General features: G+C 35.4%; 1 protein-coding gene across 9 annotated transcripts in view; it reads right to left on the reverse strand.

Moving 5' to 3' along the window:
* The window catches only part of eya1.L (EYA transcriptional coactivator and phosphatase 1 L homeolog), an 80,128-nt gene that overhangs the window by 45,690 nt on the left and 8,694 nt on the right, over positions 1–25,744 (reverse strand). For 5 of the 9 annotated variants that reach the window (XM_041565360.1, XM_018241513.2, XM_041565358.1 and 2 more), the window contains 5 exon segments: positions 11,186–11,263; positions 10,453–10,519; positions 9,456–9,601; positions 7,849–7,986; positions 11–93 (listed from right to left, as the gene is read on the reverse strand). In XM_041565360.1, coding sequence (XP_041421294.1) covers positions 11–93; positions 7,849–7,986; positions 9,456–9,601; positions 10,453–10,519; positions 11,186–11,249 — 498 coding nt within the window. In that variant the 5' untranslated portion in view covers positions 11,250–11,263. 9 annotated transcript variants of the gene reach the window in all.

A 25,744-nucleotide genomic window follows, 5' to 3' on the forward strand; every position in this document is an offset into this window, starting at 1 on the left:
TGACATTTACCTGCTGGGAACTATTAAATCCAGTTGAATTTGTGAGTGAATTACTTCCTGCATAGATTCCTGATGTTGTGGTAAAACTGCTCCCTGAAATGAAAGGAGAACATGCCTCAAATTACTCAAATGTGTATGTGTAGACCTCCCAGACAGCAACATCAAGAGGTTCTGTGTGTACTTCAGAGCTTAAAACATATTTGACATAAAAGAATGATCCCACTTACTTTCATTAAATAATCTATTTATAAACTGCAGAAAAGAGGGATACACCTTGATTTATATTCAGTCCTTCTGTAGGCATTTTCACAAATGCTTTGAGATGACCTAGAATTATGAAGCCTACCTTGTTTAGCCAGTAACCTGTACATCTCATAAAGCTTATTGGATGAAGGTTCAAGCACTCTTGAACACTTTGTTTTTACAGAAATTTGGCCTGTGAGGTGCTTCTAATGTGCAAGGCTCTTGAAGGGTTCACAGTGGTTTATTCTGGATGTAAATACATGCCTTTATTATACATAGCTCTGTGTTTTATTTTATTCTGTATGCATCATTTTGAATCGTGCATGGCTTATTTTTAATACAGATCTAAATATCAAAGCAAGACCAAAGGTTGAACTTTGAAGGACATCCAATTACCAAAAACCTTTTTTTTTAAAAATTATCCTAAATATTTTTTACACATTTACATTGGGGAAAATAGTCAACATTTCATATAGTTACAATAATATAAAACGGGGTTGAACAAGTCAGTGAATTCCTATACATTTTAACATTTTACCTCCTGCTCTACAGGAATGCAGAGACTCAAACCCTAATCATCCCAAATTGTACCTTTTTAAAAGTGAGCCCCTTTGCTTTACAGGCCTATGATTCAGGGATATTCTGAAAATATGGGGACTGGGAGGAGGTATGAATTTCATAACTGCAACACAGGTGAACAGGGGTTGTCTAAAAACAGTTGTAATTGACTTGTAACATCAATTGTATACCCTTGTATACCAATTTTAAAACATTTAAAATACAGTAACTACTCAATTCTCCAAATAGAGAGCCTCTCCTCTAATATAAACATTACTTATATCAACTATAAGAGCTTTAAGCATTGCTAAAACAATTACTTGTCATTCATTCTGTTAAGTGAGCAAAACATCTGCACAGGGGATTATTCTGAATTCCTGAGACTGCATAATACGTTGGCTTGGATCCCTAATTACTACAACAATGTAACAAGTGAAAAGAAAATCTCATTTTATCATACAATCAACAGTTTATCTGCTAACCCATGAAGTAGATTAATAATTTTCTGGCATTTAGTTTTATACTACAGGAAGAGCAATCTGTTAGAGGAAGGAATGAGAATTGATGCTTGGCTGTTGGCAATAGAGGTGCATGACTTTTCACAATGGCATCTTCCCAAAACAAACTCAAGCGAGAGTAATGAGATAAACCTAAATACAGACACCGCCTAAAGACTTAAAATGGGATTCAAACACAATCTCAATAATACAGTAATGACTTTTTAAGAGAAGCCAACTGTGTATAGGTCAAGAACAAACCAAATTGCAAGTGTGCTGTCTATAAATCCAAATCTAGTTTTAGTTTCCACATTGCACGACTGTTAAGCACAGAATATAAAAACTCAACTGTATGCAATTTAGCTGCCAACATTACAGCACTCATTCACTCAACTTTAACAGCTAGAGATAGCTAACCTATGGGTCTTTAGTTGTTGCTGAATATATTTGAGTCAACAGCTTCAAAACATTTGGGAATATCACTGAGGTTTGCGTGCAGTTCATATCACCAGTTGTTTAATAGTTTCTTCATGGTATATTATTGATGACATCAACAATTCTGCCACTTTTAATGCACACGCTTAATAAAAGCTTCTAGTATATAAATGAGTAGAAGTAATCAAGGTCTTCTTCCCTTCTGTCACTTGGTAAATGGCTTTACAAGGAACTTTAATTTGGTATGCAAGGCATGCAAGGTATGACCAAGTCAAACTTCAAGTTTGAACCAACCGCCATCAAAACAATTGTTTACTAACACGCATGCTAATTAGTTTGAACACCTTTATGAATTGTAGAAAAGTAAAAGTTAGACAGAGACAGGTTGGTAATCCCTACATTGTGATAAAGTTATAATCTTATTCCTTTTAAAGGAATACAACGTTTCACTTCACCCAAAAATTCGAGAAACTCCGGAAAAATTTGCGAAACGGCAAAAAAAATTGAGAAAAGCATTAAAGTCAATGGGCGTCAAAATAATTTTGGCGAGCAACAATTTTGACACGAGCGAAAAAATTTTTCCGCATGACTCTTTTGACCAAATGTATTAAAGTTAATGGGCAACTGAAAAAATGTGACCAGCAGCTATTTTTATGCGCACGAAAATTTAGACGCACAACAATTTTTTTTGTTGCGCCAAATTTTTCACAGCGAATTTTCACCACCATTTCGCTGCCGTACCTAGCGAATAAATTCGGCCATCACTAAAGATGAGTAATAAAAAGTAGCAATAACAATACATTTGGTTTTTAGATGGGGTCAGTGACCTCCCATCTGAAACCAATAAAAAATAAGCAGATGAAGGCTAAATTAAAGATTAATTGATGAAATAAAAAACTATAACAAAGAAAAAATAAAGAACAATTGAAAAGTTGCTTAGAATTAGGCATTCTATACCATACTAAAAGTTAATTTAAAGGTGAACCCCCCTTTTAATCTGTATGTTTAATGCAGACACCCATGTATTGTACAGGGCTGTGGAATATGTTGGCACATATAATGATGTCATAATAATAATATCATAGGTGGTTTTTTTTTTGCAACTGTCACTACAGAATGTAAGCCACATTAAACTGCTTGGATCTTACAGATGCTATGGAAAGTTGCTGACAAGATTCAGTTAAAATGTTAAAGGTAGAAACAACTGATTCTCTCATAACTCTTGATATGTATGCAGGGGACATGAGGAATTCTTCCCCTGTTTGTCTGCCTGTGACATCATCCAGCCCAGTTGCATGCTGGATAGCGATCCAATTGGCTGGGAACCCCAGTGCATCCTTGGGAGAAAGGTTGTGCCTGACTTTGGAGCCAAAAGCACGGGGTCTCCCAGAGAGAGAGCAGAGAGAGCCAGTGTGAGTAGCTGTAAGACTGTAAGGTACAGAGAAGAAGCTGTTGAATCTGGGGAGATTGAGCCCAGCCTGTCCCCTGCCAAGCAGCTAGAAACTCAGAAGGAGAAAGGTGCCACTAGTGAGATTGATTCTGCTGCAGCGCTGCGTGTGATCTCCAGTGTGAATTCCTCTGAGAGCACCCCGGTGAGTGAGCCACCCAAGGAAGGATCTTGCCCCACAGTGAAGACAGGTCCTAACCGTTTACCTGCTATGAGGGAGCTACTGCCAACTTCAAAAGGGAGAGGTACTTTTGGGGAATAAGGTAGTGCAACCTGGGGAACAAGAGCTCTGGGGAAGGGACAATCATTTGAACTGTGTGGTTATTAACCCCTTCCAGAGGATTGGGACTGTGATATTTACCAAGGACTGTGTAAAGCAACAGTTAAGCACCTTATAGTGGTTTAGGTAGCATCCCACATGTTCCCGGTGTAGGAGTGAAGTGTGTATTAGTTTGCCCTAGTGTTAACTGTTTATATAAAGTTTATATTTGTTCATTTGCCAACTGCGTGTTTTATTATTCCTAGTGGAACCCCCCTGAGGTGTGTTCCCTAGGTGGAGGCACTGCGCTGTAATTCCCAGTTCCCAGTACTTTTCATATGCATAAGGGACTCAGGGCCCCTGGATTGCCAAGGGTAAGTAGCTATTTAAAGAGACAGTAACCAAATCAGTGTTATATGTAGGATACATTTTCTAATGCTTTGGGCTATTTCGTTCTGCATTCAACTGCAATTGAAACACCCCCAATCATGCAAAGTCTTATTATTAGTAGTATTGTCTATTTCTTTACACAGCAAAATATGTGGAAGTAAGCCAGTGTATTGTTAGAAACACATCATACCAAATCATTCACAAATCTGGTTCAATTCATGTGTGCCATTCACTCCAACAAGTAAACCATGGCTGGGTATTTGACAGATATGCTTGGCATGACATTCATATAAAAAAGCGAGACTTGAATAATCACATTTTTTGATCTGGTTAATTTATCAAAAATCACCATATGTTTTTTGACCAAAAAAATGTTCATCAACTTTCACAAGAGGAAACCATTCTATCCAAAGGGTCAAAAAACAGTTCAATTCAAGCTTTATAATTGATCAAAGAATCACCTGAATATTTTAACAATTCTTAATGATTATAAAATGTTTGATGAATCCGCCCCATCAACGGCAATTCCCCGCAAAGAGCTAACAAAAACACATGAGAGCTTCTAGGAAAGACCAGCAAAATCCACATACGGGAGGAAATTCTTTTATTATTTGGCATTGCCTATGACTGGCAAAGCAGACATATTTGTTCCCTGGAACACCCCTACCTTGCTCATCATTCAGGGAGTACTAGTAGGAGTGCCAAGGGACTTGAGGGGCCCTGTTCAGATTTGCACTGTATTAAGGGCAGGCTGTAGGTGGGTGTAACATTGTCCTTCTGCTAATAGTGAATGAGCCCAGAGCCCAATAATCAGCTCATTTTGAAATAAAAAATATTTGTAGATATTACACAGGCTTATAAAAATATATCACATTTTATTAAATATAATGTTAAAATCATGTTTTCATTTCCCCTTTTTCAAAAGAAGGAAGTTTAAGAACAGCTGCAAGAATTTTTTATTAATGCATTTATCATGTTGCAAAACACAGTTAATTAATTCCATTTCGTTAATAAAGTAATGTAAAGACCAATGACATTTTCTTTTTTCACTCTTTCACATTAGAATTTAAAGTTAAGTTAATCTGAAATTCACCTAACCCAAGTTATTTCCTTGTAAAAGCAAATTAGATATTTGCAGCAAATGATAAATGTTGCACAGCTTTACATTAATACAAAATTATTTCTCGTGTACGCTTTCATTGAATAGGCACAGCTCAGCTGTTGAGTTTGCTCTTTTTGATACAATGAACCTTGATATATGTTCTCTACAAAATACTTTATTTGGAGAACTTTTCTTTACTTCTAGCATCTTACTGACGGGTTAAAACACAGGTCGCACATTGAGATCTTGAACAGAAGTTCATTCGCTCTCTAATCAGCCTCCTTGCCATGGGCTATGTCTATCATCAGTGTACAATATATGTGGCAGAAGTTAGTGCAATTCTCTGGGGGAAAGTCTATGAAGGCCAGATGGACTCTTTAATCCCAGATCTTTTCCCCTCTTACATTTGCTGCTGCTCGGCTCTGCTTTTAAAATGTCTTTCTCAGTTCCTGGCCATTAGGCACAAACATAAAGTACTTTCTCCAAAAATCTGTTCTCACTGTACGCTTTGCTGAATATAGTTTTTCTAAAGATTACTTTGTGCATTTTTTTTCCTCTGCAATACAAAGCAAATGTTGATTATTTTTTCAAACTAAAAAAAAAAAACCCTCAATTTATGAGGCCCATGTCATGTATACCAGTATCACAAAAAGAGACATTATGCCAGTAAGGTTAAAACACATGTTTTTACTGTATGTTAGAAGATCACTTTTGAATGTATAAATACAGTTTGTTGAACTTTTTTTATAGTTAAAATGAAGCTACTTAGCTTTTTAGCTTTATAATAATGTAGACAAATATTGTACAAACAGAGTTTGGCTGCAACACTACTAATGCTTTAATAAACAAATATAATTGTATCCTTGTTTTATTTTAAGGTTTAAACCTATGCAGATATAAATGTAGACTTATATATGCAGGGGGAAAGTCTATAAACAACAGTTCTTTTCATTATCATTGTGGACAATCAACTTTAATAGCTGCACAATTTGCTTTCACTGCTTAACCATCTGTAAAGGAGATCAAGCAGAGTGTCCGCACTTAAGGGAATTTGTATCAGATGGTCACCCCAGTCAAACTGCTGTAGCACAACTATCAGTTCAAAGGTAAAGGTCTCACACCCTTCTGTGAAAAGCCCAAGATCAATATACAATACATTAAGTTCTGCCAAACAGAAGTGCTATTTTCTTTAAGTTAATAGGACTTCAATAAAAATCAAAAGTTAAATTAGGTGACAAAGGGACATAAGGCTTTACTGTATTTCTGTTGGTTTTTATACTATATATTCGCACCACCAATATTTTTTTATTTGCAGATAAGTAGAAATAATTCACATTCGAATTTTATGGTTTTGCAGATGACATCAGATTTCCACTAGTGATAGGTGAATAAATTCGGCAGGTGCGAATTTGTGGTGAATTTCTGTGTTTCGCCGCCATTGAATACGTCCGTGAAACTGCGCAGTGTCAAAAAAATTTGGGCGTGCACATAAAAATTGTCACTCATCAAAATTATTCGGACACCCATTGTGTTTAATGCACTTGGACAAATCATGCGTGCATATAAAAATTGTCATGGGCGTCGAAATTGACGTGGGTCAAAATAATTTTGAGGAGCTACAATTGCTATACTTTATTGATATGTATGTGATAAATGGAGCGATGTTTGAACATTGTTTGTAAAACCTTGAAAAATGGCAATAAAAAATATGTTACAAAAAAATTATAATTTTGAGGCCCATCGACTTCAATACATTTTGTGAATTTTTTGCTGTTTCACGAATTTCTAGGGAAATTCGCAAATTTTGCAGTGAAGCAAAATCACTAATTTCCACTACAACCAAAATGTGGCAAAACCTTTAAATACTCATTTAAATACCCATTAAAACCAGAAATCAGGACTAAATATCCAAGGGAAAAGTTTTGCTCTAAAAAGAGCAAGACTGCAACATGACTTTATAATTAGTTGTATTCTTAGCATTCTCATAGGACCATGTTTATATATGTTTTTTTAATTTTGCTCCAAAAAAGTGTAAAATGTATAATATTAGTAACGTTGAGCTTCCCTTATTGCTATAAAGGTTGTGGGTATACTAAAAAATGATTGTGTGTCAGAATTGCTCCAGAATGTATGCCAATATGATACTCTTCAATGAAAAAGTCAGTTGAAGAGTAAACAAAGATTCCAGTCTAGTAAACTCATTGATGAACTAGAGTACTTAGTAAAATGAGAATTATCAATTTTACTACTTTTTTTTTTACTTTTACAAACTATATATGGCCCATAGAGCCCAAAATATGTTTATGTATATTTACATGCATATGTCAATATATTCTGTCAGGGAAAAAACTGATAATTTTATCACACCTTGTTATGCTTCCCCTAGGCTTTCACAACGAAATGTGCTATAGCATTAAATTAAGCCTCCACATTCTTATAAAGACAACAATTCTAAAACAAGTCAGTTTAAACAGAATAGCAGAAATTCCTATTTTCATCCGTATAACATATATATGATGTATAATGAGTACAAATATTTTTATATTAAAAATATAAGTCGATACAATGGTCTCAAACTTGCCCGTCAGCTGTTGTGTAAAGATTCCCAAAAATACCAGGAATTTAGCTCAAACAAATGGAAGAAGTAGGTTTGATACCCATGCAGATAATAACATGACAAAATCAAATCAGACATATAAATTTAATATAAATTTAATAAAATTGATCTTAATCTTTTCTCAGATGTCCTCTTATTTGCTTTTGTTAGCATTACATCAACACAACTTTTTTATACCCTAGCTTTCTCTCCATTCCTCTTTAAGAGTCTGATAAAACATTTTATAAAATATATATCCAGCACAATAGAAACTGTACTATGCTGTAAAAGTAAATATAATATAGTTTGTTTCTGACCTACCTTGCATTTGATAACTGTATGGTGCTTGTCCAGGCTGTGGTGCAGTAAAGCTTGAGCCATAGCTTAGAAATCCAGTCTGTCCAGGTGACTGTGGCTGTGGTAATCCACCTTCCGTCTTGATGCCTGCCCACAATGCACCTAAATCAGTTAGTGACATCAGATGCGTCCAAACACAGGCAGTAAGTACATGAATAATCTTTCATTTTCTTTAATTTGGGTAGCACCATCTACAGGCTCTGGAGACATTTGGTTTGTTATTAAATATGAATAAAAAATAAAGGAGACAAGGCAACGTCATTACAAACATATGTTCTTTGGGGGGTTATTTATCAAAGTCCAAATTTATCTCAATATTTTCTGCTACAAACTCCGTTCGAGTTATTTTACGCTTATTTATTATTACATTTTCCCGAAACTTTGTGGGAAAGCATCTGATCTGATTTTCACGATTTTTTCAGATTTTTCACTTGAAAACTCCAATATTGCCCGAAACTATAAAAACTTTGGGGTATTGCACAAAACCCAGGGCAGATCAAAAAATCATTAGGACTTCTCCCATTGATTTATATGCAACCTCGACAGGTTTGGGATGCCAGATTTTGTGATTTGGACTTTTCCATCCTCTAGGTTTAATAAATTACAAAAAATTTGTGATTTTTAAAAGTCCAATTTTATAAAATAAAATCACATATTTTTCGTCATTTTTGCATTCAGAGTTTAGTAAATAACCCCCTAGGTGTGCCCATAAGTACAAAGACCGTACTACAGACCAAACAAAAGTACAATCAAATAATAAATAATGTTGTATACAGTGCAGTTGAATCCCAAAGTACCCCATTCAAGAATGAGAGGTTGTTGTAATCAATGGAATGGAGTTATTCTACCTCCCCCATGAATGGAGTTTGTCAAGGTGGATGGTAGATGTACAGTATGAAGGGCAAATAAAGAAGACCCAATGCTTCAGATGCAGTAACACGGCTACAAGTAAAAATTCCATGCAGCACAGATGACATTACAAGTACAGTAAGCTTATTAGATCTCTCTTTAAAAGCTAAGGACTTACAATAAATTGAATAATGGTGGGTTTGTTTTAGAAATCCAGTGCAGAACGATGATTTTAAAAAAGTGACAGAAAAAAACAGAATATATATAGAGCAACTATATTTAGCCTGTTTGTTTGTTTAATGGAAGTTGAGCTGTGTTCGCATTGGTGACTGGAAATAGACTCCGTCTACCTGAAATAAACTGAATAGTCTTAACAATCCATTTCTTGTTAAGAAAAACACAAGTAGAATCTGGAGCTGGAAGTCCTCACAGCTGCTCTCTAATACAAATACCAAGTCCATGCGACAATTATCTTCATCTTTCTTCTTGATCCACCATTAAGAATAATTCAGGAAATGACCAAAGCTATCGGTCATCTGATCAAGGCTCACTAGAATTGCTGCGCAATTTAATTCAATGCTTGATATCATATATCTAAACAAAAAAAGTCAACCGTCTTCAGTGGACACTCATCTGGCATATGCTAACCTCAACTATATGTTATAAGTTAAATTATATAAATAAGGAGTATTGGTGTGTATTTCTGGTTGATGACTGCGTACCATATGGCGGGATTCCATAAGGCTGTCCTGGCTGAGGGTATGTTGCATATGCTGTTGCTTGTTGCATTCCCGAGGAGAATTGTGTCTGTCCATATGCAGCCATAGTTTGGGAAGAAGGGGTAGGCAGAATATGGGGATATGCTCTGCTATAAGTAAAGAAAAGGGTAAATTATAATTACTCCCATGAGTAAAAAGGCAGATAAGAAAAAAATAAAGTGCATAAAGAATAGCTGAGGATTTTTGATGAAAATCTAAAAAAAGGTCTGAAAGCATTGCTTTGTGAGTTATAGCTCATGATGTACCTGATTAAAGCAAGTGGTCAGCCATATATATAGATATCAATGTGACTTGTTGTTGTTGAGGAGCTACAATTTACAACATCACCCTCTAGTACTCGAAACTAACAGTTGTAGGAACATCTCTGGTCCAATTTCCAACAGCTTGCTTGCCAAATCAATGCGATTGGAAAAGGCTAAATGAGCTATCAGTATTAAAGACCCAACAATCAAAGAGGAGCATTAATTAAAGCATTGAAACAAAAACAAATGAATTCAAACAAAGCTACCTGCAATATAATACAGTGAGCTTTGATTTTCGAAGGGCAACAATCTGTTCATTAATGCAAACTTGCTAGCAAGTTATCACAATAACAAAAAAATAATATTAATAGAATTTTAGCATATATCTAGTGATGGGCGAATTTGCGAAACTGCGCCGGCGTCTCATTTTTGACGCCGGCGCCCGTTTTTCCGACGCCGGCGCCAGTTTTTGACGTCGGCACCCGTTTTTGGCGTCAAAATTTGGCGAATTTTTGACGCGAATTTTCGCGGGCGTTTCGCGAATTTATTCGCTGGCGGCGAAACGCGCAAATTCGCCGCGAATTTGCGCCTGGCAAATAAATTCGCCCATCACTACATATATCCATTGTATTTTCTTTTTCTACTATATATCATATTTTTTCTACTATTAATTTAAAAAGTCCATTTTGAATTCTTACTTGGATGGATATATTTGTGGGGAAAACTGGTGTGCTTGTCGTGGGCTATATCCACTGCTTCCAATCACTCCACATAGATAAAAAGAAGAGAAATGCAAAATCAAATACACTGTCGAAATACATTAATCTTACAGATAGGAGAAGCTTTACAAAACGACACACTACTTTACCAATTAAAATATTTTAAAAAATTAAAATGTTTAAAAAATTATTTCCTTTCATAAAAACAGTAGCTTGTACTTGATCCAAACTAAAATATCATTCATCCTTATTGGAAGCAAAACCAGCCTATTGGATTTATTTAATGTTTAAATCATTTTTTTAGTAGACTTAAGGTATGAATATCCAACAGGTCGCAAGCATTCTGGATAACAGGTCCCATACCCATATATTTGTTTGGCAGTATGGGAATGTATAGGATATCTTGGTTGAAGCTATTCTTAAATATTATGTTGTTTAGTGGATACTATGGTTGGATTTATAGTTCTATATACAGCGATTGTTGGCTTTTGGACCGGAGCTTTTGCAAATAAAGGCAAACTAACACAATCTGTTTGTCTGTCATAGACACCCTCTTTTTGTTGCCCTGTCAAAATATGCCAGAGAAGGCTAAATGGTTTATTAACAGCTACATGAATTATTGCTGCAGAAAATGGCTTGGCTCTAAAATTCCAGTTGAGCATCTATAAACCCCAGCACTTTCAGAGAAGATTTCAGTCTATGTCGTTCTTACCTGACCCTGAGAAGTTGTCTAAATGTCCGTCTGAAGTTGTAGTCACAATGTCACTGCTGCTCATGGGCTCTGTTTTAACTGGAAAGGTATCAGATTTAATAACACAAATATTTCTCCTGATGGCTTTTATTACTCAAAATAATGTATCTACATGAGGAAAAATCCTGCTGTTAGCAAATAATATGTTGCCAAAAGAAATTATTGCTATACAGTTGATAATAATGAGTGATGTGTAGAAATAAATGGTTTTAGAGTAAATCTAGTGTAAAGCGTTTGCTCTGTTGGAACAAAAAAAAAAAGCATCCTTTATTGTGATCAATGGTATATCATACATTCATATATGTATGGAATAATACACTGAATCAGAAAGACTTCATCTTAAATGTTATAAATGCCTCCCTCGTTCTTCCCTCAGAATGATACATTTATTTTCATATAAAGAAAAATTGGGTCATGTAAAAACACAAGCAAAATGTTGGTTTTCCATAAAACTACACTGTATTTGATAATACCCCAATTGATATTTGTTCATACAATAACTTTGTTTTCAAGATAAGAATGTCTAAAAACTAGCAACTGTCCTGTTTTTGGATATTGAATGTATACATGCATGTACAGTACATTTAGCTACTGTATGTAAACATATATCTAGATATCTTTCTGTTTATTTTCTAAAAAGTCAATCTTATGCAGTTTGCTACAGACTTTATTAAATTAGTTGAATGCAAAATATGCTATATTAGGTCAAATAAACAAATAACACGTTAGCTGTGGACTTCATTCCAACTCAGGACAGTCCTACTGAATTGCTTTCTGTTTGTCAAAGGAACAGTCATCAAGGGGATTGGTAGGGGTTACACTGATGGGACCTAACGCAGATTATTGGCCAATTTCTCAATGTTCCCTTATATGATATCCAAAATGGCCAATACATGCACTGACTTGATCATCTACCAGTTGTCCAAACAATTTGCTCAGACAGTAACACACAATAATCCATCTGAGCAATAATTTCATATAAAAACAGTGTTATGGTCTTCTTTTTACAGTATTCCCCATAATGTATACTACACACACCAAAAGGGAGCACAGATAATTTATTAATAGTAAAAAGGGCCAAGTGGGTTTAGCCATGTAATAATTAAACAACATTATACTAGTAAAGGAGGCTAACTACTTCAGAACTTGACCCAAACGGATTATCACAAATACACATTGATCACATTAAGTATACATTTATTAAACATACTCATAAAGTTAAACAATCCTAAACTGTAAAAACAATGCTGCGTGGCAGGTAGGGGGCCCTTCTTCAGCAAGTATATATGGGAAATTTTATATTAGCACAAAGACCTGCCCCTTAAATAATGCTTATTTTTAATGCGCAGTATAGAAAGTAATCCAGCAGCACACTGATTTTTGATGCAATAAGTGATATTATTTATTCAGCCCATATACATACAAGAAAAGGGCAACGTTTCGGACCCCACTGGGTCCTTTGTCAAGCCACAAATGCGCAAGGAGCTAGGAATCAGGAAACAGGAGCATGGAAGGTGCAAGGAATACAAACAGATACCAGGAATAGGGACAGCCAGGTTTCTAACTAGAAACTTAGAACTTATCACAGGCAAGGAAATGTGGCAGGACAAGGGGATACATATGCTGTTCATTGCTGCAGAGCCTGGAACATGGACACAGGTTTTCTAAATGTTAAAGGAGCAGCCTGTTGCCTCTGTAGCATATAGTCAAGGCCAAAGAACAGACAAAAAACCTTTGCGTTAAAGCCCAGGAGCAGCTTGCATGATAGAGTGTCATTATCTACCTTTTTATTCCTATTTTCATCCTTGAATTAGAAGCATTTCCTGCAACAGATGATAAAGATGGTGTACCATAAAGAAAAAACAATAACGGTTGCTTTGGTATAAAAACATGCATACCAATTAGTAACTAAACTTCACAGTTATTTAGTAATTTAGTGTAGAAATGTGGGATACAGACTCCAAAACAAAGGTGACGACAGTGAAACAGAATGTAGGGAAGATAATCCTATTTTAGGTAGTCACCCATGTCTAGGGCAGCAGTAGAATCCTAATTCTTTTTTAAGCATTTTAGCACAAGAGTTGTTTGTCTGTCAATCACTTGGTCAGAGGGTCACAGATGACAGATCCTTTGCTTACTGACAAGTGAGATTTTTAGTCCCAGTAGCTTTAACTTTTTGCAAATGAAACAGTGCCAGAGGGGAGAAGTAAGAGTCCTGTATATTCCTTTACCCCTTCCAGCACTGGATGTAGAACAACAAATACAATTGCACAAGGCCATAGAATTTGCCAATCTTCTTAACTGATTTTTGCGTCATAGGTAACAAAGCAAGGAACCAGACAGATATATAAAATCCAGAATTTTTGGATTTTTTAAACATTTAAGCCAAACAATTTGGAATCTGAACTTTTAATTGTTTTTTAATTGTTTTATTTCTGTACTTCTGTTTGCAAATTGCAAGTCACATGACAACAAAGGTCCAGATTTGACTTGAATCCTGATGGATATATATATAAAAAAAACAAATATGCTGGATTTGGTGCCTCCCTATAATAAATGCTGGAGTTGAGACACTTCCCAACAAAAACAGTAAAAACAGCCCTGGTACCAGGCAATGTCAAAATGATATTTGCTTGCAAAGACTAATAGATTTTTCATTACATTAATATACCAACTTATGGTTAAAGTTTCATGTGCAGATATGAATTGCAGCTGCTGTATTGTGGGAACATTAAATATAAACCCATGTTGGGCCTGATTCCCAGCATGACAAACTCTATTTAAATATCACACACTTACAGTATATTTATATTACAGTATCACAAAGGTAATACACTCATCAAGGCAAGCACTGTTTATTTATATATTTATTGTTGTGGCAACATGATCAATTATTTTGGTCTCTCCCGTTATGTTTCTAAAAACATTAGGCTGCAAAAAAGACATTTTATTTGATTGCAACTCACATTATTATCCTTTATTTAAATAGCGCTGACAAGTTATGCTATGCTTTACAGAGATCATCATTCACATCAGTCCCTGCCCCAAAGGAGAGCATTACATAAATTCCCTATTGCTTTCAAACCTCTTAGGTTTTAATATGTTGTACAGCTCTTCTGGCTAATTTGATAGAAATATATTCAGTTTTGGGATATACTTTTCTGAAAAGTTATTTAATCTTATCAGTGGGGTTCCCTAGTGTTGCAGGGAAGCAATTCTTTTCCAAAGCGGATATAGCACAGAACCACTCTTTTTCATTTACGCAACTTTATGCAGCAGACAGAGTTGCTCTCATGTTACATCTGATAGAACTACAGTATCTCCCATAAATGTCAGACATCTGCTTTTGGAGCTATATAATATATTCTATCTCTCTTTTTTTCTTAAATTAAAAGGGTTATAAAATTCTTTATTACATTTATAATAAAGGCCTTGTGCGTAGACTTTCCTATGGTATATTATTGTCAATGCACTGTTGTGGTCCCACACGTTTTTCCCACAATCCAATTCATTTAACTGACTTGGTGCCTGCAACAATGCTGGAATTCTGGGGGAAAATGCTGCATTGTGAGGGGGGGAACACGCAGTTGTTAATTACCCCTTTTGTGTTTTTAAATTTTGTTAATGCATACATAATTATTCATACACACGGCAGTCTAGGAAACAAGGTGGCAATCTTATGCCTCCATACCTAGGCATTAAGTATACCATAAAATATAAAGTATTTACTGCTGTGATTGACACATAGTCTGATGAGCGTAATAACCTTATATTATTGGCAGAGGCACAGACTGTGCACAAGGCATTTAAGCAGTTAGAGATTTACAGCAATTGGCAGTTGGAAATGAAGAGTGGCAGAGGGTTTCAGTTTAGCATGTTGTATGCCAGGCTATTTTTCACATCCAAGGAGAGACAGAATTTAAGAAGCCAAGCAGCAAATTCACACTCATAAGATACACATATGATATTCTAGAAATGGTTCCAACATGCCATAAGTTAATTAGCAAACACATATACAAGGACTTTCCAGTGGGAATGTCCATCTGGTACAGTTGAACCAATGAAGAGAACCTTCCCCACCAGGCAATTTTATTGGTCTGGCCTCACAGGGAGAAAAACGGAGAAAAAAGCTGCTGCTGCTGCTAATGTGATTTTCCTATAATCTTTTGGGGTGAGAGCTTGTTCTGGTTATGTTGCTTTAAGAAGAAAACTCTCTTTATATTAACTGTCACTGTTCTTCATCATTCCAACCTTTCTAAACACTGAAAATGTTTCACTCACTTAATGATATTACTCACATTTCAAATATCAGTCCTTTAACGAATCTGTTTCCAAATGAATTCTATACTGTGGATGTTTGGTCATAGGTATAATTTACAATATGCAATATTGATTTCAACCCTTTGAGGCACATTTATTAAGGTTCGAATTTCAAATTCAGGTGAGTTTTTTAAAATTCGGTTTTAATCAAAATTCGACTGGGGGTTATCTATAAAAAAAATCAAATATCTAAAACTCGGACGAATTTTACCGACTAGAAAACTTGAATCAAATTTGAATCGAATTAGACTAATTTTGATTTGAGTTTATTCTCTAAAAAAAACTTCAATGTCAGGAAGGCTAAATTGGTCCCTAGACATCTCCCGTTGACTTATACATGAACTCGGCAGGTTTTAGGTGGCGAATAGTCGAATTTGAGTTCTTAAAGGGCCAGAGTATGATAAATCTCGAAATTAGAATTTGAATTGAAACTGGAATAATTTGGGTAATTCACAATTCGTATTTAAGTGCTTTGACCAAAAAAAGAAAAAATCAAAAAATTAGAATGAGAATTTATTTTCAATCCTTAATAAATAGGCTCCTTTATGTTCTTTATATAATGTGGCTATAAATTACTTTCCCTTTAATGCTGAGGGATTATTATTATAATTTAAATTCATTGGGAAAAAAATTGTATAACGATTTTATGTTTCTAACAATGAAAAATACAATGTCAATTCCTTTGCTTAACTTTAACCCAGTTTTGGAAACAAGAGACTATAAAGGTAATTTACAACTGAAGTGTGCAAAGTGCATTTTCGGGCATGGTGTAACATGTTTTTTTACCTACAATGCAGCATTTTTTACAATAATTCCAGCATAATTGCTGCAACAATGCCGGCAATGTATTAAAACATATACAGTTGCGAGTATACTTCTACAAGAACATGACACAATTGCATTACAAGTTGGTGCCTGGATGTCATACTTTCTGGTGCTCAGCATTCAAAATGATGTTTGCTCCTGATTTTTTGGGAACAAGTTTGCTGTGTCAGATGAAACAGGCTCTTGTGGGAACCCTGAATCTACCACCAACTTTAAGGGTGACAGTAGCACCTGGGTTCCTCTGTGTCAATAGACACACTGCATGTGATTCGCAATAGAAGGCAGGAAGGAAACAGAGTTGATGAGGACAAATATGCAGAAGTGCAAGGAGAGGCTGTAGATGAAAGCTCCTTTAATGAATGCAGTTTTTGTGCAAACTCTGCCTGACTGTAATTGTGCTGAGTGATCATAAACGAGCCCTCTTACATAAACCAAGCCAAGCTTCCCTACCCTGGAGAAGACTACTTGATATACAGTTCACATTTAAGTTACAATCATTGGGTACCTAGCAACAAACCATGCTGTACACTGCAAAACAGGAGGTTAAAAATATTCTCTCGATATAGAAACATCAATATTTTCAAACAGAGGAGAAATACGACCTGCTCTTCCCTCTTACTAATTAGGCTTAGATTCCAAGTTATCCTTCTATTTTAAGCAATGTGATTGGGTAAAGACTCACTTTTAACAACTAGAAAATAATACATATTTACTGTTGTTTATTAACCACCTTCTGTTTCTATACACCACGGGGCAGATTTATCAAAGGTCGAAGTGAAAATTCTAATTTCAAGTTAATATTTGTGTGCTTCGACTAGGAAATAGTCCAAATTCGATTCGAATATTCTAATTTTGAAATATGTACTTCGACCATTTTCCACCATTCTCCACCTAAAACCTGCCGAACTGCTGTTTTAGCCTATGGGGGACCTCCTAGACCCTATTTGAACTCACTTGGTAGACTTTGAAAAATCAAATCATTTTTATTACTTCGCTTCATATGATTCGAATTCCATCAAAAACTGACCTATTTGGCCAAAAAAAACCTTTGATTTAATTTTGGTTGGTCTTTTTGAATTAGAATTTTGAAGTTTTTCAAATTTGAAATTCGCCCATTGATAAATCTGCCCCTACATTTCCCAGCATCTTATTCTGGCCATGGAAAACAGGACAAATGGGATTTCACCTACTGGCGATACTGTCCATTCTTAAAGTGATACTGGCACTAAAAAAACTACTTTTTTAAAATATAAATGTATATAAAAAGTTACCTATAGGTCATGTTGATCGTTTTTTGCTGAGAGGTTTGTTTTTGTAAGTAATTGTTAGTTTGTAAACCTGACTGTTTTGCGAACATGACTGTCCCATCTCAGCCTGTCAGTTAGGGGCAAATTCATCAAGAGTAGAATATCGAGGGTTAATAAACCCTCGATATTCAACTAGGGAATGAAAATCCTTCGACTTCGAATATCGAAGTCGTAGGATTTTGCGCAAACGATTAAATCCTTCGAATCGAACGATTCGAAGGATTTTAATCCAACGATCGAAGGATTATCCTTCGACCAAAAAAAGTTAGGGAAGCCTATGGGGACCTTCACCATAGGCTAACATTGAGTTTGGTAGCTTTTAGGTGGCGAACAAGGGGGTCGAAGTTTTTTCTTAAAGAGACAGTACTTCGACTATCGAATGGTCAAATAGTCGAACGTTTTTTAGTTTGAATCCTTCGAAGTCTTAGTCGAAGGTCGAAGTAGCCCATTCGATGGCCGAAGTAGCCAAAAAAAACACTTTGAAATTCGAAGTTTTTTTTCTTCTATTCCTTCACTCGAAGTTAATGAATTGGCCCCTTAAAGTTTCTAATGCTAACAGACTCCTGCTGCACAAATATGGCAGCCCCCTTATACAGGAACATGGTGCATCAGACAGGTAAGGTAAAAGCATTGGGCAAATACTTTATGGCAAAGTTATAAGTAGATTTCAAAGGCAATATTATTATAGATGTAAAATATTTCTGGTGTCAGTATCTCTTTAATCAAATGGGAATTGTCTGCTTAGTACAAAGGTTTGCTTTTACAGGATCATATAGATGTATAGAAGCATTTATACCAATATTTTTTTTTTATAAAGAATCAGTTAAAATCCTTCCTTCCCTGATACATAGCGTTGCAGATTATTTAACCACATTTTTAGTACCTGCAATATAAATCATTTTGTGTAAAATATCTGTGATGGATTTCATAATTTTCCCAACAGGCAACAGACATGCCTCTAGCAAGTAATATAGTAATAGAACAAGTGAAAAGGAAAATCTATCGCTCTCTGACAGTATACATTTTTTACGTTATATTCGTTGTAGCCCCAAAGTCAGCTTCTTGTTTTAAATACTTGATTTGTAAGGAAGAAGTCTGCATTCCAATAAATTAACACTATTGGAAAAATCTTCAGGTTTCTATATCATTTAACAAACAACATTGGTCTTAAAGTCAGATGCGGTTTCAGCGCTGTTGCAAGCACCTTTGTCAATATAGTAATGCTTAATATCAAGCAGCTGTTATTTGGAGCAGTCGCTGTGCATAGAACCTCTCTTATTTTCCATAATTCTTAGGCTTTGCCCAAGGACAGCTTTTGATCAATGTGTGTCACACTATATCACATTTTTTCTCTTTGCGGGATGTCAACACCAGTGAAACAGGAATGGCTGATCCCTGTGGATCCATGCACGTACAAATGAGTCCATGTAAGTATGAATATAGAAAAGTAATGAGCATACTAGTTTCCTGTGTCCGAACATCTGGCGAATGCCACAATAAGGAGCATATATATATATTGGGTGGATCGAAATCCCTCTGAACGTACATGTGTGTAATCTGTAATCTAAGAAAAATGTCAAGATGTGTCTTTCTCTTTATAAAATTCTGATCTCCGGCAGAAGCCCAGATCAATCATCTTTATTGCATTTGCATTCAAGTGCTTAAAGCTCTGTCCACTTTTTTAAAGCCTCTATGAGTTTACACAAAATTAGTTTATGACACCTGACCCTGGTTCAGGAAAGTTATTAAGGGTCAAAGTGAAAATTCAAATTCTCAAATTTTCTTTTGGTCAATTCGAGTTTTAATTCAAATTCAAATTCGAATTTTGAGATTTATATCACTCTGGCCCTTTAAGAACTCAAATTCGACTATTTGCCACCTAAAACCTATCGAATTACTGTATAAGTCAATAGGAGACATACAGGGATCAATTTGGTGATGTTTGCAGCCTTCCTGACATTTGAGTTTTTTTTGGAGTTAAAAAACAAGATCGTGTTTTTTTCATTCGAATTGAGTTTCTAAAATTCAAATCGAGTTTTTATCATTGGATTCGAATTCAATTTGAGTTTTCGGGTTGATTAAATTCATTTGAGTTTAACAATTTCGATTTTATGAATACATTTAAACTAGTCGAATTTCAAATTAATGGAAGTTTAGAGTAGTTTAAAAAAACTCACATGAATTTGAAATTCGACCCTTGATAAATGTGCCTTAGGAAAGTCACTTAATCTCCTTGCTTCCCAGCCATTAAGCATTTCTACAGAGCAGGAATGTTCCTGAAACATTATGGGTATGTATCTGCATACTGTATATTCATGGGAGGATGGTGACATTTTTGTTTGGGGAGGCTAACAATAGAGGGTGTCCATGGGAGAGCTTAACCATATAGAGGTATGGGACCTGTTATTCAGAATGCTTGGGACCTGGGGTGTTCCAGATTAGAGATGTATCTGTAATTTGGATCTCCATACCTTAAATCTTAATGTACATATCAAGTAAACATCAAGTAAATGCAATAGGATTGTTCTGCTTCCAATAAGGATAAGTTGGGATCAAGCACAATGTACTGTTTTATTATTATAGAGAAGTAGGGAAACATTTTTTAAAATATTAATTATTTGTTTAAAATGGAGTCTATGGATCACTGTCCTATAATTCGGAGTAAGGGTTTCCAGATAATGGATCCCTGACCTGTACTAATATAAGACAGTTGGTTACATTCTGGGGAGGGTGAGCCTCCCTAAACCTTCATTACTCTCCACCATAGGAGTAGATTAACCAAAGACTCTATACATATTTGCATTTTGAGGAACAGGCCAATTAATTGAAAAAGTTAGATTAATCAGTTGTTAAGTATTGATAAAATATTTAATGAAAAATGTCCCCCCTAGTTGTAAAAATAAGGATGTTAATAATCACAAAGACGTTCCATTGCCATATAGGCACAATGCTGAACGGTTCTTTTACACAGGACATGGAACATGGAGGTGACTTCTAATATTACTCATGTGACACACGACATCACTAAGAACCATTTATAGGGATCTAATTTACAGGATATTCATTATTTAAAAAATGTATTAAATAATGATACTGTGCAAAATCCACTGTCCTGAAACCAGTTTCCACTGTGATTGGTACCATTCGATCTTTATAAATTAGTCTTTGCTTTCATTTTTTCCATTGATTGCTATGGATTGATTGGAATCAATAACTCCATAGCAACCATACAGTATGTTAAAAGTGCTCCTTAGTGGATCAAAGGGAATTATTATTGATTAAGGTGCCAATCTCTCCCCCACAAGTTTACAATCTACCTTTCCACCACAGCCGCAACAGAATCACTTTCATTAGATCTTAAATAAAGTCAATTTTTTAAAAAAAAAAAACAACTACATTTTTTGGAGATTTATTAAAGTTTGATGTTGCAAAAGCCCAAATCTGAAAATCCGCCATCTCAGACCTACTGAGGTTGTGTATAAGTTAATGGTAGAGGTTCCTATCTAAATTGGAAGTTATCATGGTCTGCACTGGTTTTACCTGAAAATCTGATCATTTTTTGCACAATTTTTCCGTTTTTTCCTCCAAACGATTAATCAAGCTTTTTAAATAATAAATAAGGTAAAATCAGGTATGGGAGTTTGGTTGTGTTTTTTTTTATTTAAATAATGAGATAAATTTTGATTTTAGTAAATCACCCCCTTATTGTTTCTGAAGGGACAAAGGATATCGAAATCTCCTTGTAATACCCATAAAAAGCATTATATCATATAAAACATGCTGATATGTTGTTAAGAAAACTACACAAACCTGCAATGCTCTGGGTAAGATTGCTAAGCAACCAGCCTACAGTTTTCACTAGACTCATGCTGTGCCCTGAAGGGAAAACGCAAACAAAAGGAACCATTGGGCATCATTTCAAACAAATGCTACTTTTTGTGTATAAATAATACTTCAGTTAAACTTTGCTGGTGAGGCCTCAGTGTTTCACAGCTATCTTTAGACGCATGGACAAATCTTAACTGTGTCAGAAGGGAATGCAGTGGTAAATATCATTAGCCCTAAAGGTACATTTAGTTGTGTATTGCCATATGCATGAACAAAATCACTCTACAGAAACCATGAGTAAATGGGACTGGAAGGAGTAGAAAAGAGTCTAGTTTGTGTTTCAGAAGAAATACAAAACCATAACTGTTAAATTCTCATTTATCCAGATAATAATAAACAGTATCTTGTAGAATTAAGTCAAAGGCAACTGGACATTTAGGGCAGGGGCACACAAAGCTACTGCGGGAGATTAGTTGCCCAGTGACAAATCGCTTCTTCTTTGGTTGACTAATCTCCCTGAACTGTCTCCCCCGGCTAGAAGTTGCCTCACGAGGAAACTTCGGGCGACTTCTGAAAACTAAGCGCTCCGAGTGCCATCCCACTGCCGATTTAGATTCTAGCTGGTGGGAAGGCTTTTCGGGGAGATTAGTCACCCGAAGAAGAGGTGATTAGTCGCGGGCGGCTAAATCTCCCCAAATCTTTGCGTCTGTCTTTTTTTTTTTAAAACTTTTCACCACTCTTCCGAGTGTGTTCTTCAGTTTAACTGAAAAAGCCACTTGGATGAATGATGAAACGTTTTCAAGAAAAATAAATGTCCAGTTGCCTTTGACTTAATTCTATTAGATACCATAACTGTTAAAGTTTCCTTACTATTTAGATAAATGCCTTTCTCCTGAAAGCTTCATAGCAGGTTCAGGAACCCAATGCTAATTGCTACTTCTCATTATATTGAGGAATATTTTTTTTAAGCATGGGGGGGTTTTCAAATGCAATCAAAAAAGTGTGTCATTGTGTAATGAGTCTTTAAAATAAAAAGGCAATGGCGGGACATTAAACAATAAACAAGTACAGAATTTGAATCTAGAGCAATACATTGTGGGTACCAGCATGTAGATGTCATCTTTACTCCTCTTGACCTGAAACCCTTTGCCAAACGAACCACGACTATAGCAATGTTCTCACTTACAGACTTTCTACTATCCTTAACAGAGGCAACAAAAGTGAATAACAGAGTTGATTGCAGCAACATGCTGAACAACAACCAAACAAAGATGCAATATAAAGGTGTTTACTAGGCAGATTTGTGCAGTATTACATATAGAACTGTTTTTTTTGTCTTTCTTTTGAGTCTTCAAAAGTCTATAAGTGTTGACAACCTGCCCCCATTTTCATGAGAAAATAGGTAAACCAGGGAGTTCAACCATTCAATAATCAGTTGTCAAACTAGAACTTTAGAACTTCCAGCAGCCCCAGTGAGGCACCAGAGGGAGTTCTAGGTAATCAACAGCTAGACGCTGCCAGTCAGACACAAATTAATAATATATTATACCTTTCTTTTACTGATGACATCTGCTCCCCAAAGGCTATTTTTGAAGCTGGGGATATGGAGCAAAGACCCTCTGTTTCCTACCTTATAAGCAATAGACTAAAAGTCCATCTTTCTGTGAAGAGTTAAGTTATTTTATAGCATAGGCAAATGAAAAAAAAATAAACTTTAAGTGAACCACTACATTTTATCTCTCTTCTGTAACAAGACAAACAGTCACTTGCTGGCAAGAGCTGCCATTACTGACCAGGCAACACATTAGTGAGATATTATCTCAAGCACTGGAATTTTCATATAAAAGCTCCATATAAAATGCAGCAGTAAAAATCAAAGATTTCAATGGAGGTAATACTAATGGCACACGTGATTTACATCTATTTACATTAGCTCTTTCATTCGATTTAATCATCATTAAGTGGAGAACTGTTCATTGCCTTCGGATCACTATCAGACATCACTGTTGTCTCAAAAGTGGTGTATAAACAATACCTGTCTTTAATACAAAATGAGCTAGCCAAATGTAGAAATTGGGTTTCCCATACCTTTGCCTAAAAGCCTGCCATTCTTGTGCAGGAAAACAGAACACTGGGGAGTTAACTTTCAAACAAAACCAAATCTCAGTTTAAAAGACCAGAACAAATACAAATTGTTTTACATCAATAAGTCCTTTTCTTTTCCTGGGGCTAGCTTGACATATGTCCAGCTAATATGTAATGATTTCCATAGCAAGTGCCATGTGTGACAGTTTGGGCACTTGCCTTTTGTTTTTTTTAACTTTAACCACATTAAAAATTGTATTTACTGGAAAAAAGGTTTTATATACTAAATTAGTGTATCAATGCCCAACATATGACCATCATACACAAGGCTCCCAACCTACACTGACAACTAAAAGCTAATGGAGAAAGTTTAAGACTGTAGATCACCAAGAAAACCAAAGAACTTCAGGTTCTCATGGTTTAAGAAATCATCATAAATTTGTATTCCAATTTATAATAAATGGCTGATTGAAGACCAAATATTACTATAGATATACCATGACCTAGATAAATGAGAACCTTCATAGATATACCACACATTTGTATTAAAATGTTTGATAAATGACTGATTGAAACTGAGGGGCAGATTTATCAAGGGTCGAATTTCGAGTTCATGGGGGTTTGTGAAAACTCTCATATACTCCCATTAATTCAAAATTTGAATAGAAAATTACCAATCGAAATTTTTCAAAAATGTTTAATTTTTCAAACTCGGGTGAATGGGATCGACCCCAAACTTGAATCTAATTTGAATGGAATTTGAATAGAATTCGATTCTAGTTTTTTCTCTGAAAAAACTTGATTTTCAGGAAGGTTGCAAACAACTCTTTGATCCCAGGACGTCCCCCACAGGCTAAAACAGCAATTTGGCAGGTTTAAGGTACAGTACATGGTAAATTCTGAAAATCGAATTAGAATTTGTTGAAAAACTCGAATTGAATATTAAATATTCCCTAGTGGAATTCCACTAAAAAAAACAAAAATTCAAATTTCTAAATTTGAATTCAAAATTAAAATTATAACTTTGATAAATTTGCCCCTGAATGTCTTCTTCCAAACATTCTTAAAATCAAGTCACTTTTCAAGGGAATAGTTATATAATAAAGGAGTGGTTCACCTTTTATTGTGTTATAGAATGGCTAATTCTAAACAACTTTTCAATTGGTCTTCATTATCTATAGTTTATAGTTTTTCATTATTTGCCTTCTTCTTTTATCGCTTTCCAGCTTTAAATAGGGGTCACTGATCCCATCTAAAAAACAAATGCTCTATAAAGCTACAACTGTATTGCTTTCATCTTTCTATTCAGGCCTTCTCCTATTCATATTCCAGTCTGTTATTCAAATCAATGCATGGTTGCTAGGGTAATTTGAACCCTACCAACCATATTGCTGAAATGCAAACTGGAGAGCTGCTGAATATAAAGCTAAATAACACCAAACCCACAATTAATAAAAAAATTGAAAACAATTGCAAATCGTTTCAGAGCGTCACTCTGTCACTTGAGCTTACAGGTGATCATATTCATTAAGCAGAGTGATCAACAGCTAATTGGCGATTTATTCCAATGTTTTCTCTCCACTCAAGGTTTTCACAGGGATTCTGAACATCCAAAATGGCCTTAGATGACAAAACGTCTGGAATATCACAATAAGCAAAATACTAGAATATTACATTATAGAAATATGCACAATAATAATGGAAAAAGTTACACTTGAACTCATCAGCTGCCGTGCAGACAGGACTTTTTTTGGTAGCTGACTGTCACTTATATGGCTACCACCATAGGGGAAGAATATTCAATGACCTTCCTGCCCTATATACTGCATCATACAAAATGTACATTCATACATACATACAACAATTCTACAAATATACATTAAACCAAAAACAGGGGATTCTGATTATGGTGGCAAAACAGAAAGCTAGTCCTGTAAATGAAACACACACACTGAAACACACTTATACTCATATAAGCCCTCTGTTTGCTAGACATAAACACATATAACACATTTGGACAGACACACAAGCAAACATCCATCAACTTTATTCTGTGTTCTAAATCTGCTGTGATTGACACAATGCGGAACTTTGTATATTGCCGTCTGTTCAGTTTGTGGAACCCATATTATTTAACTACCACCACCCACCCCTC

The sequence above is a fragment of the Xenopus laevis genome, chromosome 6L (assembly GCF_017654675.1).
Source record: "Xenopus laevis strain J_2021 chromosome 6L, Xenopus_laevis_v10.1, whole genome shotgun sequence".
Lineage (NCBI taxonomy): Eukaryota > Metazoa > Chordata > Amphibia > Anura > Pipidae > Xenopus > Xenopus laevis.